The sequence below is a fragment of the Pogonomyrmex barbatus genome, unplaced genomic scaffold (genome assembly GCF_055798465.1).
Source record: "Pogonomyrmex barbatus isolate J1 unplaced genomic scaffold, ASM5579846v1 scaffold14, whole genome shotgun sequence".
In the NCBI taxonomy this organism is placed as follows: domain Eukaryota; kingdom Metazoa; phylum Arthropoda; class Insecta; order Hymenoptera; family Formicidae; genus Pogonomyrmex; species Pogonomyrmex barbatus.
This window is the reverse complement of record NW_028297110.1, coordinates 2,730,573-2,748,483: the sequence shown is the minus strand read 5'-3', so window position 1 is coordinate 2,748,483 and position 17,911 is coordinate 2,730,573. Positions and strand designations below refer to the sequence as shown.

The following is a 17,911-nucleotide window of genomic DNA, read 5'->3' as shown; positions in this document are numbered from 1 at the left end:
CCCTGCCTCACGTCCACAGGGATGCTCATTCTTTCCTTCTGTCTCAGATTTTTTTTTTCTCAAACCGAAATACTCATCACCAAAAAGAAAAGTTTGCAATAGTAAGGATGGATAAAACGCATTATAATTTTTAAATTATTAAGATTTAATAAAGTATTTATAGTAGAATATAAAAAGTGATATTTTTTTCACTTTATTTCTTTTTGGATTTATAAATATGTTATAAAAATATTTATAATAATGAAAATATAGACTTTTCTGCAGCAGTATATAGCTTTCAGTTGTAAAATAATAAGATAATTTAGATTCGTCAGTAATTCTTAGAAATACGAAAAATGTATAAAACAAAATAATTAAATCTCACAGGTGCTGTATCGAAGATTAGAACAAATCTTTAATTAGTTAACAAAATTACATCTTTTTTCAAGCTATATTTAAAATTCCGCTGATTGCCTGTTGACATCGTCCTAATTTCATTTCGCGAGGAAAATCACTGGCGATTCGAAGCGCACGTCGAGGAATCGCAGGTTGAGTGTCCGCTCGATCCCTCGTCGGCGATAGGTCGCTCGATTGCGTCCCCGAAGTGCTTCGACCAATCATCGACGCGGGCGGCTTGTCAAGCCGCTGGAATGCATGCGGCGCGTTCCGCTCATTTCGAGCACGAGTGAGTCGCGATCACCGATCGTCTGTGGGAGCGGCGACGATCGCACACGACGATCGTGCGATCCGCATCTATGCGAGCGCGGTGCCGCATCGCGCCGCCGCTGCCGCCGCCGCCGCCGCCGCCGCCGCTACAACCGCGTTCCGCGAGCACGGCTGCGTGGAGCCGCTGCCACCGTCGGCAGTCACCGTTCGCACGCGCGTCGCGACGTACCGTCGCCATTTCGCCGACCGGGACGGCGACCACGATCGCCATCGTCACAACGACAACAACGACGCGAACGAGGACGGGGACGACGACGACGACGACGACTGGTGCGGCAATGAAGAAGAGCTGAGTGCGTCTCGCTGTCGTACACACGCCGGACACGTGAGGTACGTGTCTTTCCCCCCCGCCCCAGGTGCATTCCCCTTGTGAGCGCGTCCGCGCGAGCGTCTCGGAGCGTCGATCCGGAGCACTCGGTGTCGACGCATGGAATGTATCTTTTTGTTTTCGTTTTGTTTTATGATGCGCCGCTCGTGACCTTACGACGGATCCCCGTCGTTTATGTTACGGTGGACGTTTGCGGTTTGTTCTTGTAAACGGAGAGTGTTGGTGATCCTTAGACTCACGCAGGGTCTATTCTTTTTTTTTCTCTATCTCTGTTTCTCTCTTGGTGGTGTCGCTCGCTGTGGTGAGATGCGGTAACAATAATCCGAGGTTAATTCTTGTAACGCGCCGATGCATGTGCTAACCGCGAAGAAATTCTCTTTGCCATATGGTTTTACAATTGTGACCTCGTTTATTTTAACGGAGATTTAAATTGATGCTATCAAGTACAGTGTTCGCCATCCTTATCCCATAATCTCGCATGTGTTTCGTAAAAAATGTTAATTTTGCCTGTATCATTTTTATCGTTATTGTTTATGTCGTGATAAAAGTTAATTCTGCTAATGTCAATCCATATGTTTTCTGCGAAAAAATATGTTTTCTTTCTATAATATCTCATACTAGGTGTAATAATTCGTGTTTTTACGACTTTTTATTAACTGTTTGAAATTATGACTAGAGTTATAATTGTTTATATTTTATTAATAAAAATTGTGATTATTAATGGCGCGAAATTATTTATCCCGTGTTTAAATACATTGCATTTAATCTCGAAGAATTGTTTTCTCATTGCATAATTATTTCGCGATTTTTAAAAAAAAAAATTATCGTTCGTTAATCCTCTATAATACCCGAGTGAGTCACGTGTTTACTCGATCTATTTAATATTTCTTTTTTTTATATACATATTTATATATCTTTTTTTATACTTTTTAATCTCAATGATTTAATCAACGTTTCCCATTTACCGACCGTGTAATATTTTTTTTTTTTTTTAATCAACAATAAAATCCGATTATAGGAGGGTTAACGAGCGTGCAAGATTCGCGGGAATATTCGCAGGTGTTTACGATTCGCGCGTAAACGGCAATTTAATTCCGATAACATCGCGATATTCCGACGCTCGGACGGCAGTTCTCCGTCTCGCTGAAACGTCACTCGCTGGGATTCCACGTGTACGATACGCGCGGGACGGCCGCCTCCCGTGAATCGTTAGGGATATTCTCGTATTCAGATTGCCGGTCTGTCGGTCGGAATCGAGTACTGGAGTACACGCGGCTTGTCTACGTGTCGCGTCGCCTCGCGTTAATGGTCGCGCGCTAATTAATCCGAGGACGGAGAACCGAACGACGATCCGCATGCGAACGAGATGGCTCATCTCCGGTCGAGCTGATTTCCGATCTCGTTGCATTCTCGATATATCGCCGAAAATTGGGGACACATGTTGAAATGAAAAGCTTACGTAATTACAAGGGATATAAATATCGGGAAAACTCGAGTCGAAATTTCGACCTGATTTTTACATCCATCTTTTGATACTATAATAAAATTGATTTCTTTTTATATAATCTATATCTATTTGCAGCTTCTATCACAAAATTCTATTGAAGATAGGCGAAAATTCCTCTTTCAAACGTCAAAATAGGAAATCTTTATTCATTTCAAGCGTAAAAATAGGAACTCATTTATGTAAAATAAATTTGTATAATGAACCTGTAAAAAGCTTAAAATTAAAATAAGGAATAAGAGTCAAATAAAAATTTTAACTTGGGAAATAAAAAGGAAAAATGTTACTCCAAATTAGAAGTTTTCCTATAAATATAGGAGGAGATATAAATTAATTTTAAATCAAGACAAACATTCTTATATATATATATATATATATATATATATATATATATATATATATATATATAAAAGCAAGGACATTATAATTTTTTTTAATTTTAGTCTTGTTGACTTTTGATTGAATTTGTATGCAAGTATCATTTTTGTCCAACTCAGGACTAAAAATTGTTTATATGATATGAAGATTATAATATTTTTGCTTATTGAGAATATATACTTGAATATATATATTTATACAAATTCAAATCGAATCAAGATTAAAATTCTTTTCAGAAGATTCTAATATTCCTATTTACATACGAGAATATATAATCTTGATTTAAGACTAATTTTTTTTTTCTATGTATATTGTACAAAGGTACTAGATTATAACATGTGTCGTCTATAACAGAGCGCACAGTGCTATTACTCTCGATTATACTTTGTTTTAAAAATAATCGGTATATGCTAGCAATACATTAATAGCTAAATACTTCCTGCTATATACACAAGATACAGAAAAAAAGCCTTGTAAAGACCTAGTCTCCTAAAGAAAAGTATAAGCCGTGTGCTTATAAAACTTTCAGTCAAATCACTATATTTATTGATGTTAATATATCGCGAAAAATATCACCTCTCAATGTAAAATACTTTTTATATTTTTATTCGAAATTTTCATTTAGAAATTAATACCTCAAATTTAGATTCAATACGAGATTAAGAGTCCACGTGACAACACGTGGAATGAAATTTACATATCAGAAAAATCTAGAGCATCGCGTGCACGAAGAAGCACGATAACTGATAATAAATAATGAATAAACAAAGTTAATAAATAATGAGTAATAAATAATTTTATCCCGATGCGACAATCAATTGTTCACATCGAACACATCGTTATTATTATTAAAATAGATTGAAGAATCATCGTATTTAAATTGCTAAAAATGCGTTTATGCTGAACGACCTGTTGACATCATAAATATTTAATCTCCAAACGGAATTAGCTTTAAAAAAATTCTCAGCGAGCATTCGAGGAAGTTTCCTTTTCTAGGTTAAGTGCTTCGGGAAGAGATCCGCCTTGAAGTTAATCTAGAGATAAATTCCAGATTAATCTCGAGCTATCCTCGTTTTATCGAGTGCGTGAGAGTCGCAAATTCCCTCTCGTCCTCACACTCGAGGTCTATTTTTAGCTTTCGTATTCTGCGGTGCTCTCGTTACGAAATCTAGCATTAAGCCATTCTCAGGCTTAATCTTTGGATGTATGTATATATTAAAAGAATAGAATTGTGACGTTATTGGCACGTCCTTGTCGCACGTACCTTTTTCGCTTTGTAATCGAGATTAAAGCAAGCTTGGAAAGCGGCTCGAGCGAAAGGAAAGAAAAAAATGAGCGCAAAAAGACTATGTATATGCAATGCAAAGGACTTAATCTAACTGTATAATAATCACGTGCAAGATAATTTCTAATTGCGTATGTAAGAGCATTATTATTTTTCCGGAAGTTATGCAGACAAAGAGGATAAACAGCGTAATTGTGAGTCAAAAGCGCGTGAGTCAAACGGTTCCTGTCGGTTATAAACGACTACCAAAGTGGCTCTTCGGAATTGACTGTAGTCGACGAATAAATGAATTCTGTCGCATCGACAAAAGATGTTTATCCCTTTTTTTTCAAGTGAGACAAACAATAGCGTGCTTTTACGTATTGTTACACAGAAGAAAACGATTTTGCTGAAGCGTCTAAAAATTTGGCCAGATGTAGATTTGAAAATAATTTTGTTGAACCATCAAAATAATTAAGCACAATAATACTGCAAAAATTTTTTATATTTTTGTAATCAATTTGAATACAATTATTTTGATACTCGAGAATATTATTTCCAAATTCTTCCTCTCTCTCTCTCTCTCTCTCTCTCTCTCTCTCTCTCTCTCTTTCTCTCACTCACTCACCAAGTTTTTAAATACTTCATCAGCAGACTGTTTTTTTCCATGCAGATATACAGGATGATACTGAAAGGAAAATATTTTGCTATATTCAATACTGAAGTTAATTTCAAGAGAAAATTATACGCACGTGATTCTCAATAATTGTCGAATTACAAGTACTTCGAGATATCATCGCCTTATCTGCATTGCAATCGGCGATAAGGCGAGAAACTATAATATGTTTGGCTGTACTATGATACGATAATTGCGCAACGCTACATTTGCCTCAGTATTATTATAGCGTTATCAACAGTGACAATAATGTCAACAGTGACAATAACTTCACTGTGTAGATACGTGGATACGCGGTGTTCATTTGCGAGGCTCCGCAACATTGTTTCTACAGCTGTCCGGGGGAACGCTAAGTAAGCGGCAATCGCGCGTTTTATCGCGCGATCCACATGCGTGCGTTTGCTTCGCCGATTAATAAACAGTTATGCGAATCCTGCTGCTCGGTAATTGTCGACTTTGATATCAAGGAGCTCACGTCGCGATCACATGGCACGGTGAACAACGTGCCAAAGCCCGCGACCCGTCGATAGTCAGCGTGACGTTTCTCCACTCGGAACTCGGAGATCCTGAAAATTAAATTATCTTCGGTGACTCGTACTTCCTGCCGGATTATCTTGCATACGCAACCGTTTAACGAGTACCATTATATATATCGGCAGCGACATTTCCGTGCCCGGCGTGGCGGAATGCCAGAGACACGTACGGGACCGAATCCGCTTGCGAGCGGAGCGAGCGAACGTCACGTTTCCGCGCGAACGGTACACGTGCGCGCGGACGCATCGTCTTCTTTTTTTTTTTTTTTTTTTTTTCTTTTTTTTTTCGTTCGTTCCGTCGTTTCCCCCTCTTCCTCATCTTTCTCGTCGCCCTCTTCTTTGCCGTCGTTTTCCTTCGTCGTCGTCTTTGTCGTTGTTGCTGACGCTTACCGCTGCTGTACGTCGGTTTTGCAAAAAAACAGGACTCACATCGCGCGTGCTTCGAAATGTCACTGAACTCGAATTCGGCTGCTAAGCAGCTAACCCGTCCCGCGTCTCTCTCTCTCTCTCTCTCTCTCTCTCTCGCTCCCTCTCTCTCTCTCTCTCCCTTCGCTTCACTTCCCGTCATGATCTTTTGTTTCTGTTCGAAAACTTTCATTAATACACCTGGATCGAGGAAAAAGAGCGCGCCAGTGTGAAGGACAGATGAATCAAAATGAGAGAGATCCATTTTCTGGGCTAATTATAATCGGAATCGGTGATTGATTGACAAAGTATCCAAATATTTTAAGATATGTCTTTCAGATTATAATTACCTCGTTTGTAAATTGGTCGCACGTATATATTTTAATATTTATTATCAGAATCTATGTTATATAAATCAGAGACTTTTGCGAATTGTAAAAAAAAGATCAAAAGATTTCCTTTTTAAAATTACTTAATCCTCAAAATAGATTTTTGGATTTTGGATTTTGAAACTCTTATAAGTGATACTTTTATATATAATTTTTATAATTTTAAATACAAAATTTAATTTTAAATTTGAAATAAAACAGAAAGGAATTTTAATTATTTTAATTATTTTTGCTGATCGATTTCTATTGGGTCCCTTAAAATGCAAATAATGAAAGGATTAATGTTCATTTGTATGTAAATTTGAATTTTGATTTAATTTATTGGTAAAAATGAATATAAATCACATGATCGGGGTTTTTTATTTAGACGTCTGACTAGAAAAGAGACACAATAAAATTTGAACGGTTCTCTCAAGGCTGAACAACAGTAGGACGATCTGTACGAAAAGGAACGAAAGTGAAAGCTAAACGATTCGTTGGACCAACGAGGCCAACGAGACCGTTTCGTAAATTATACTAAAAACATAGTATATCTGAATACCCTGAGACCCTTCTTTGTTTATTTTTCTATCATTTGCCTCCACCCATTTTACATCAGCATCTAATATCTTTTTATTTCTCCTCATTACTCTGTTTGCAGAGGAAACATCCATATGCAGAAACTGCAAATAATGTTTGCAAGTAGCAACTATGTAATGCGATGATTTTTTTAGAGATACTTTTTATTTGTAGTAACAACTTAATTTGGTTTTCTTATTAAAACTATTATTCTTTCTTGAAATAATATTTAATAGCACATTTAATAAAGATAATAAATTATAACGAATTATACGTTATAAATATCAGAGGAAGGAAATAACGATAATTTGCTATTTTCTTATCTTATTTTAAATAAGTTTTATTTCAGTTTGACGGAAATAAATATTTTTAAATTAACTGGAATTATGGATATATTTAGCTATTTCTGAAAAGATTTCTCAAAACAAATCATAGGCGAGATATTTATATATTAATTATTTTCTTTTATTTTTTTCCTTTTTTTATACTGCGATTTTATTTTCGTTTTTTCTTTAAACATCGTTTTTCATATATTTTATATATATATATATATATATATATATATATATATATATATATATTTTATTATAAAGCGACACATTTCAAAGATTGAATTTCACATATGTGGCAAACTGTCAAATATGTAAATGTTGATATTTCTCTAATAGGATTATGGAATACAAACGATTGTAATTAAATGTCAAATCATGATGAATCGCGTGCGCGCAACTTTAATTACGTTCGAGTAATGGACACGCAGCTTCTCATCCTATATGTACGTTTTGATTTGTCTCGTTAACAGTTACTTTAATGACATCTTTTATTTCCGCGTTGAACATTGACAAACAATTTTCAGTTAATCATTGGCTAACTATTCCTCTGATATTGAGTTTGTGGTAGAAGCGTAAATCATAGCTTTATGTAATTGTGAATATTACTATTCATTCTAATTAATTACTAAAAATTACTTTGTCAGAATTTGATTTACATTAATGACTTATGTTAATAATGTATAATATATTAATTTAATATATTTATACATCATATTACGTTTTAATTATATATTATTTTTTAATGAATAGGTAGTAATAATGTGAACGTGAGAAAACATTTGTCACGTTATATTTTATATCACGTCAAATATACGTGTTAGATCAACATATCGATATGATTCTATTTATTAATATGACTCGTAAACAACCTCGATCGTTTTTTTTAACAGATGATGTTGTAATGAAGGCATTTTTTCCTGTTGACAGATATGAGTGGTTCAAGATTTGGCAGAGGCCGGAGTGGCCGTTTAATTTTTTACGGGATCTGCGTTATAGCGATTCTCGTAGCAATGTTAGTGTGCCACTTCATTACCTCGGAAATGGCCAGGCTTCGAGAAATGCATGTACAATGCCTCCATCAGCAGGAGTCTCTCGCTGCTCAGTTGCAAGGTAGGCACGACGGGATAAAAATACTTAAGTGTTGTCGAAGGTTGAAGTTTACAATGGTGTTGGTATTTCATTTAAACAGTCAGAAGATAAATTGCTATGGTAGATACCTGAGACTCTAAGGCATATTCCAGACATCAAGGGATTTACTGTGAAAAATAACACACCACAATACGTCGTAAGATTAGGCGGATAGGATTTTCAGCAAATCTCACAAATTATGGCCTTATACTGTATTCTTATAAATTTGTCAATCACAGATTATAAACGATTAAACCTCCTTATACGTATTTTTCCAGTAATATTCGAGTACAAAGTACGACTGGAGAAATCTCTGGCCGAGGAGAAGAGCTCGAATGCCGCGGTGAAGCAGGAGCTGCAGCAACGCGCGTCGCGAGAGAAGTCGATGCGCGACAAGGACAGTATGGAGGCGTTGGCGAGGTTCAACTCGCTTCAGCAAGCCTACAATATTCTGCAGTCGGAACATCAGGATCTGCAGGAGGAGTGTAAGAAGCGCGAGACGCAGGCACAGAACGAGTACAATAAACTGCAAGTAACGCTGCACGGCTTGCGCGTTCGTATCCAACATGCTGAAGAGGACAAGACCCATGCTTTGGAAGAGTTGAAAACCAAGTATCTGGAAACGGATAACGAGAAGACCAAGTTGCAAGAAAAGTACAACGAACTGCTGCAAAATAGAGAGAACACCGGTAGTACTGTCGATCATCTTAGAAAGGAGATCTTCCAGCTCAGACGCGAACTGGAGAGCGCCAAGGTACGTCTCTGGTTTTCTGGAAGACAGCATAACTTAATATCAGCTGATATGTATGAAGAGAAAAAAAATACTATTTAAAAAATAAGACGGTCAATAATTATATTTTATACGTGAAATAATTAATAGCTGTGTCTTGTGAAAGTTGATTGAATATCATTTGCTCGCTAAATCAGTACTGAATTATGTTCAAGTATTCAATGATGTGAAAAAAATCGAGACCTCTTAAATGAAGATATTAAAATTTGTGATGATTGTCGTGATTCATTTCAGAAATTAGCGCACATAAGTACGCCTTCTAGTTCAGTTCTGATGACTCCTCGGGCGTCAGTATCACAATCGGCGTTGCAAAAGGAAGACTCACAGCCGATTCCGGCGCCGCAGCAACAACAGCAACAACAGGTAAGTTCGTCGCAGCCGCTGTATGTGTCTCGTGATTATCGCGCAGCGACTCCATCAGACGAGAAGACGTTGAACGATGACGCCGAGCCTGCCAATGATATTAGGTTCGTTCAGAAGAATGGCAACATCGTTCCAGCTGGTCCAAGTGAAATGAAAGAAGTCAGCGAGCATCATAAATCCTCAGCTAACGAATTACAAAAGCAGCAGAAGGATGTTGTCGAACGTCCGAATGTAGACGAAGAGAAAAACGGTCTCGACGATGAACAAAGAAAACAGGTAATGTCACCGCCGTTGAATCGAGATGACGACAGTCCGAAGAATGATAACGCTTCGGCAGTGCCGGGTTCGCAAGCTGAGCAACCATTGGCGCAACCAGCCATTGAACGAGCATCCACGGTCGCGTCTGGTCGGTCGACCAGTGCCAAAGCTCACGAAATAGATGATGAGCTACAGGCTCTACAGGAAAGAATAGATGGGATTCTCAAACATAAAGGAATACGTTAGATTTTATATTTCATTTATTATTACGTATTTATGATCAGCTTATTTTTCATTTGTTAGAAAACCGGTTGCGCAATCTGAGTCATATCCTTTGAGTTTTAACCCGTGAATTGCGTAAAAGATTGATTCTTTTATTGTGATTATATATAGATTATCTTTATTAAAAAAACAATTCATTAAATAATAATTAATAATAAATAATAAAATATTAATATTAGTTATTCATTTGAATAGTTTAATTGAGTATTAAATTAAAGCTGTGAATAATCTAAGTATTATTCTCTTTGTTCAATCTTTTACTACACGATTATTCAAGGGTTAATAGAGAAAGATCTAATTAATCGTTTAAGTAATACAAGTTACTATTATTTTATTCTCTAAGTCAAGTAAGAGAACTTCTTACAGAACAAAATATTGGTAAATATATATTTTATTTTATAATTTTTCTAATAGTATTCTATTGGGGTAAATACTAATATTATCCTCGATATGGGATTAGAATATAGTAAAGTTTTTTATTTTTCTATTGGAATCTCTTCTTTCACGATATTTTTCTTTATTGTAATCTCTTTCTAGTATTACTTTATATCAAATGTAGAACTTGTAAGCTTGATAAATAATATATAGCCAATGCGAATAGTCTTAAATGAAACAACAGTATTTATTCTCTATGAATCATTTTATTATTTTTTTCCTTTATTATTTACGATCAGATTAATTCTTATCGTCAATTACCGCATATCACATTTATTACATACGAAAAGATTATTCTAAATATTCCCATTTCGTCATTTTTAAAAAATATAATATATTGTTAATAAAAATGCATAGCTTCTGAATTTGTCAACAATTTTAATCAATTATTTTACTCGTAAGTGATTTAATATAATATTATCTGTTGTTAACATTCACTATCTTATTTATTATGTTAAAAAATTTGTGCTGATAATTTGCATATCACTCTATTAATATCAATGCGATTTTAAAAATGAAAACTTTTTAGTATTACATTTACAATTACATTAATTATAATTTTGAATCATATATGGGATTCCTCATAAAATTCGTGACAATAAATTTTACTAATGAGTTTAATTAATTTTTGTATTAAATATTTTTGTTAAAGAATTTTTAAAAGATATTTAAGAAATGTCAATCTTATAAATGGTTTTCTATTTGCACAGTTTTATAGATATTTTTATCATTAAATGTTATTGAATAGGTAATAGTATTAAAGTAATAGTGTAAAAAAAATTTTACTCGTGTGTGTGTGTGTGTGTGTGTGTGTGTGTTTACATACATATGCACATAATTTTTTTAACCGATCTCTCATTGTCTTTATAGAGATTCGCTTTTATTATTTATATTGGAAATAAGATTATTCATGTATATGTATAAATGGCTCGCGAGCCGTTCTCAATGTGCCTGTACATCTGTGTTCCATGATACATTAATAAATTGTTATTACGTTTACGCTTGCATTTTTATTGGCAACCTCGTAATAACCTAATTACTATCAGCTTCTGCATCCCTTTTCTGTATTACCACCGCCAATTAATTTACGTTGCGTAAAATCAAAGCTATCCTTTAATTCATCCTTTAATTACGCTAAAAAGATGCTTAAATATATGTATGTTGAATTATAAAAAAAGCTTGTTTTTATGTTGTTTTATGTAGTGTAGTTCTTTTGTTTTTATTGTTAAGTACAGCTTCAACAAAAGATACTTCAGTACGTAGAATTGCTGCATCATGCATTCCACTTATGGCTTTTTCTGTGGTTCATAATTATTAGACAAACCGCTTACTTGATACGAATAAGCATTCTTTACGTAACTACCTTCTATACGTCTTGCTTAAATTTACGAGGCGTGGCGGAAAATTTATGTAACAAGATTGTCAAATAAGTTATCGATACACAATGTCACAGGATAAATTACGTCCAGCTAACGAAGAGTAATATCGCAATTTCCGAGTATATTATGAAAAGTGACAAACGTTGCTGTAAACCGGTTCTACCGTAACGTTATGTAATTGCAAGAATTGAAGTAAGACGTCGCAACGTCACAACCCAATCTGCGATTGCCTACGATTGAACGGCTGTGTTGTGCCGCCTGTAATCGTGTGAAAAATTTTTTTCAGAGCGTGACGAGTTCGCGAAGAGTGGAGAACACCACCGTGGCGAATGCCAATCTGGTGTCGCCGTCGCCCGTCGACAAACCCGCGCTGCCACCGGTCAGACCAAAGGTCAAGCTACCGGCCGGCGTATTGCCCATACCGAAAATCATCGTGCCGAAGCTCGTCGACGACGTGGACGAGGAAAAGCGCCAGGAGGAGACCCGGAAACGGGAGGAGGCGGCGGCGTTTCATAGCAATTTGCAGCCACCCCCGGCGAAACTCGCCCCGGCGAATGCGGATGACAAGATGGAAAAAGAATCGGTAGTCGAAGCCGGCAATCTAGACCCACCCTTCGTGAATTTTCGCAATGACGGCGAACAGCCAGAGAGGAGAAACGACGCCTGGTTGAGAGTAGGTCCCGGGGTACAGGAAGTTGGCGAAGAACCCAATCAGTTGGGCCGAGTTCCTGGGCGAGTTGTTTTTTTTTTATTGAATAATATTTAAATAAATAGCGCACTTATTTTTAATGCATAATATATTTGCATAATTTTATTCTGTTTAAATTTTTTAAAGTATAGTTTCTGTTTCAACAAATCTATTGTCTAATTATATTGTCTAATTCTAGATTGGACGATGGACAAGCTAACGGCGGTGACGATCAGTATGATGGCGGCGATTATGACAAAGAACCACAGCAAAAGAACGGTATTCATCTAGCGGAAGGCGAGGACGAGGGGGAAGGTAACGTTCAAACGATCGAATAACCTGACCGCCTCAATTGATGTCGCGATCATGAAATTATTCTCGCATCTGAATTTCAGACGAGGGCGACATGCTTGAATATCCGCATAATTTGAAGCAAGAAAAGCGGGAATAAAGTCAGCGCCATTGTACGAATGTTTTTTAATGCGACTGGCAAACCGGGTGCTACAAGAGGAAGTCGGCTGAAAAATAGTCAAACGACCTGACCTGATCTGACCTGACCTGACCGATATTCACGATCGTTTGGGTTTAATCAACGTATAATACTTATTGTGCATTATAAACTGTACGAAATTATTTGATGTTTGATACGTCACGAGAAACTGGCAAGGACACGATTGAATTCATCTTCATCTTTCATACGAAATTCTCATACGGGATTTTAGCTAAGTATTGATATATGATAGTATATACACGGTACAAATATCGTCAAGCGCGTCTAAATGTTTGACGAAGATTTCTGATAATTTCGGAACATTTAGAGTGAACTATTGCATACATTTTCGAAGAAAGAAAGAAAGAAAGAAAGATATACTGTATTTTTCTAGATTAAGATCTGTATGAATCGAGTAACTTAATCGCGTTTACTTGAAACTCGTGACTTTCTTACAAATGTTTTAAATTTGGCCTTAGATTGCATTAGCACAATTAATTTTATAAAACAATAGCACGAAGATATCTCTGGAACCATTTAGTAATTCATGCATTAAAATTAATTTGCGTTAATATAAATATATTAATAAAAATGTCTTTATTGCGTGAATCGCGACAGTTAATGCAATTATTTTTTTTATTCACGCAATTATTTACATATGATTTACGTGTGATAAAAAAATTTTACATATGTATAATATCAGCTTTTTTATCATTTGTATAAGTGTAAAATGTAAAAATGCAAAAGAGAAAATTTAAATAATATTATTTTAATTTTGTTACATTAAAACACGATACAAATTTATTACATTATAAAACATGATACAATTTGATCTTTGAATCATAAAAAAGATTCCAAGTAAAGTTATTTCTATTGTAACCTGATTTCTGTAATCTGAACTTGTTTTATTGTACGGCCATTATCATGACGACAATGGGATATCGACAATCGACTTTATCAATTCATTAAGTGAATTTATAATAGTTGAATTATTTTAATCTTGTTTCTTTTTTTTTTTATTGATGTTCATTGCCGCTAACGATCAGTTTTTGTTTTAAAGGAAATTAAAAATAGATGAACTGTTGAATTAATATATATTGATCGTTTATATATCGATAAATTGATATATTTTTATATTTTTAAATTATATTTATGAAATGACATTTATGAATCGTCCAATAGTAGTTTATTATTAAAAAATGCGATCGACGGAAGAATATTTGCGATTATTTATTCTCTTCTTGCCGAATATTGTACTCATTATGATTTTATTATTTAAGTTAAATGGTAAAAACTTGATTAAGAAAAAATTATATTAAGCTATTCCTAAGGAATGTAGCATAATATTTTGTTATAGTTATAGATATTATTTTAATAATAATTATATACATACAAAGAGAAGTGATAAATGTACATATAACGTTCTTTTCGTAATAAAAATGATTAAAAATTAGATTTTTTTTACTGGCTTTTTCCTCTTGTCTTTTTTGGACAATTTCTCTACAAATCAATAGTTTCTTGATGTTGTCTTTAGAAATATTGAAATTTGCTTCGAGGAACATGATAATGTAATGCGTTATCAACGAAATCGATAACTTAAGATTGAATTATTAATGATTTTAACATAGTCACCTCCTTTTCGATGTCAACAAAACGTTCGAGTTTACTCTCCACAGTCCGAATCGAATCTTCTGACTAGATGAAGATTTGCTTCTTGATCGAATAAATATTATTTCAGCGTTTATTGACGATGTAATTGTCACTATTAACGAGATCTACGTCTTGATGGAATTTCTCTTGAAAATATTTTGTGAAAAATATACAAATCAAAATGATGGATTTATTTTGAAAATTAATAAATACACATAAACATATGTACTGTGAATGCGCCATTTCTCGTGTATTATTTTTTCGTAATTTTTTGGAAAATTTGAAGTTAATTTTTCTGCAGCAAAAATTATTAAATTAGAAACTTTTTTATTATAAATAATTTAATAAAAAATTTTTTCACTTATTAATTTTCAAAGAATCAAACGGAAATAATAAAATTGTATTCTTAAATTTTATTCTTAGATGTTCACTTTAATAATTTAATTCTGAGTTAATCGTAAAAATACATAATATTAAAAATAGAAGAAGTAAAAAATGTTTCGATAAATCTTTATCTACGTTTTCTGTAAATCAAAAAATTCGATTTTAAATCTGAAGAAAGAATTGGGCGCTAAAGAATAATGCACCAAGAGTGGAATATATAACAAAATTATTAGATTATTCTCTCAACTTTTCCTTATTTAAAAAAATAAATAATGTATATGTACTTTCCGGAGCACAGTATTATTTATTAATCATGACACATACAAGTATTATATAAGTATTAATCATCTTACAACTCTATCTGTTCTAAGAATCGATCTACATATCGACATACATAGAAATACTTTTTGTATGTCAATATGTAATATTTGCTTGATTTGTAGAGAATTATACTGTTGGAATAATCTCCATAAAAATATAATTAAATTTGTCAAAGATACATTATTTCAATGAAAGTGTGACATTTGCAATATTTTATTTTTTCGAGCTTTTTATTATTTTTATTATTATTTTATTATTATTTTTATTAAATGTATTATTTTTATTTCTTATGATCTAATATAAAAAAAAACATTAATAAAGAACTTAATTAACTTGTAGTCTATTTTAATTTCAGATATACGTGATATATTAATATTTTAAATAAGAGCGAACTATCATTCCTTGTTAGACTTTTTCTTAAATTTTTCTTAATATTTCTACAAAGCATATCTTCTCTTATGACATCTTTTCTCTGATTTAATAAAGTTTAATAAAGCAATGTCTATAATTTACAATTAGATGCAAGCAAGTATTGTATCTGTAACTCCGTTAATATTATGTAATATTAAAAGTGATAGAAAAATATCTCGCCGCTACGCTTTTCGTCGTCGCTCTTATGTTTTACGTTTTGTAACACTCCAAATTGATTATGTGTTGAACATATGCTTTCTCGATTGGAATATAAGAGGAATGGTTTACTTATTTAATAACCTTTTGCCCGAGTTATCTTCGTGGACCTTATTCTCGATGAACCGTGCTTCGAACAAACTCTTATAGCGGAATCAAGAACGTAAACACATTCTAGATTCATGCGTGCAAGAATAGTCGCTTTAATCTTTTTTAACTCGGTAATTTCCCTTGGCTATCAAATGTTCTGCAGTAGTTTGTTCGTCTAGTGCCGGCATCGCCCGAAACAAATCCAATGAATACCTAAGGGAAGTTTGCACGGACGTTTCAATTATTTCGCAATCGTTTGATTGAAAACTCATTTGATTGGCATATTTTATAGACTCACACTTTCCAAAAAAAAAAAAAAAGAAACCGATTTTCGATCAATATTGTTTACGATATTTATGTAATAAAATATAATATTGTATATTACTGTGAATATTCATATATCAAATAATTTCAATATCAAATTAATATATTCAATATAAATATTCAATATCAAATAAGAGCAATTTTGTAAATTTGACGATTTTAAATCTATCAAATTTGGAAGACAAAAGCATATCGTTTTAACTTGGATTATTTTATCATAAGGAACTATAATCTTTAATATTACACATTGTAATATTAATTTGTGCATGCTTCGTTATTCAACACTAAATAATTTAATAAAATATTAAAAAATTAAAATTTTAATTTAATAAAATTAAAATGAAACTGTATTTAATAGGATATGTTAGAAACATTTATAGCTGTGCTACAAGTATTGTTGTCTTTTGGAGATATCGCGGATAAGTAATCATGTCGTAATACTTAGACGCAATGGTCACGTCAGCATATCTACGAATACACTAAATGAATCCAATTATCCTTTTATGAATCTTCTTGTAGATTACAAGAGCTCACGCATTAGTAGTCTTCGAGCAAGGTTGCACGACCACATTGAGTCATTTTCCAACTAGATAAACAGGTAAATTGAAATGAATCGATAGATGAATCGATATATTTATAGAATCGCAAATTTCTAATTGTTTTTTTAACATTTGAAAATTCATGGAAATTTAAATGGAATAAAAATTAAATATAAAACACGAATTAAAACAAATAAAATTGGAAATACGTCCAAATTAGAAGAAAATGACATATTGATATAATTATTAACATTGTATTTAAATGTAATATGATTACATTTCACGCTTTGTAACGTGAAAAGTGCAATTTGTGTAATTCTAAATAAAATTCCTAAATTAAACAGTTAGAATTTCATGTAGCTTTGTCGAATGAATTTCTATCGATATTTATAATTCACCAATTTTTCGCAAGAACGATCGCGACTGGTGATTCATATTGCAGAATATATTTTGCATCTATGATTTTGCATCTATGAGTTGATCGCGATGGTTTCGCTTTAACTCAGCCGCATCCAGCGGCGCGTTAATATCATTTGCAAATCAGAGGACATTGTCGATGTAAACGTGCGAGTTTTATGCACGAGGTGTCTCGGAATAAAACCGGAAAACCACCGCAGATCATTTATGTATGCCTCAACGATCGATCCTTCAAAGCCTACAGGAATGAAGCCTCGCCCTCAGCGAAAATTCAACATTTCTCGAAGGACGAAGGTATACAGAGTGTTGCGGATATCCACTTATTCTTCTTTTTTTTTTTTTGTCGAGAATATCGAAATCAAATTTATAATGCAAATTTTGATGCATCCATTTATTTAAATTTTTTATTTAAATTATTTAAAATGAACGAGTTTTAACGATAAATTAAAATATAAATTCTCACGAAGGAAAATATAAAGGAAAAAAAATAGAGAATTAAACGTCGCGTTTCCCACATTGACACATACAGCTTTAATTAATTTCCCAGCTATCGTGTGTTTTACTGGGAATGTGTGATAATTAATAATATAGACAATATTAGTAGTTTCGTTCGTTCGTGTTGACTCGTCTCTCTTGGCGACACTTTTCGCAACTTCCGACCTTGGGGGCACTTA

At 33.7% G+C, this 17,911-nt stretch overlaps 1 protein-coding gene across 2 annotated transcripts; it reads left to right on the top strand.

Annotated features, from left to right (window-relative positions):
• The first annotated feature begins 473 nt into the window (after nucleotides 1-473).
• LOC105425092 (uncharacterized) lies at nucleotides 474-14,338 on the top strand. 2 transcript variants are annotated; one of them, XM_089072958.1, is made up of 7 exons: nucleotides 474-1,035; nucleotides 8,000-8,182; nucleotides 8,479-8,954; nucleotides 9,225-9,629; nucleotides 11,994-12,439; nucleotides 12,595-12,710; nucleotides 12,791-14,338. In XM_089072958.1, exons 2-7 carry the CDS (start codon nucleotides 8,002-8,004, stop codon nucleotides 12,844-12,846), a joined length of 1,680 nt encoding a protein of 559 aa, XP_088929084.1. In that variant the 5' UTR covers nucleotides 474-1,035; nucleotides 8,000-8,001; the 3' UTR covers nucleotides 12,847-14,338. The 2 variants fall into 2 exon arrangements, with proteins under 2 accessions (XP_088929084.1, XP_011633963.2); XM_011635661.3 differs by having other exon boundaries at nucleotides 511-1,035; nucleotides 9,225-9,353.
• The last annotated feature ends 3,573 nt before the right edge of the window (nucleotides 14,339-17,911 follow it).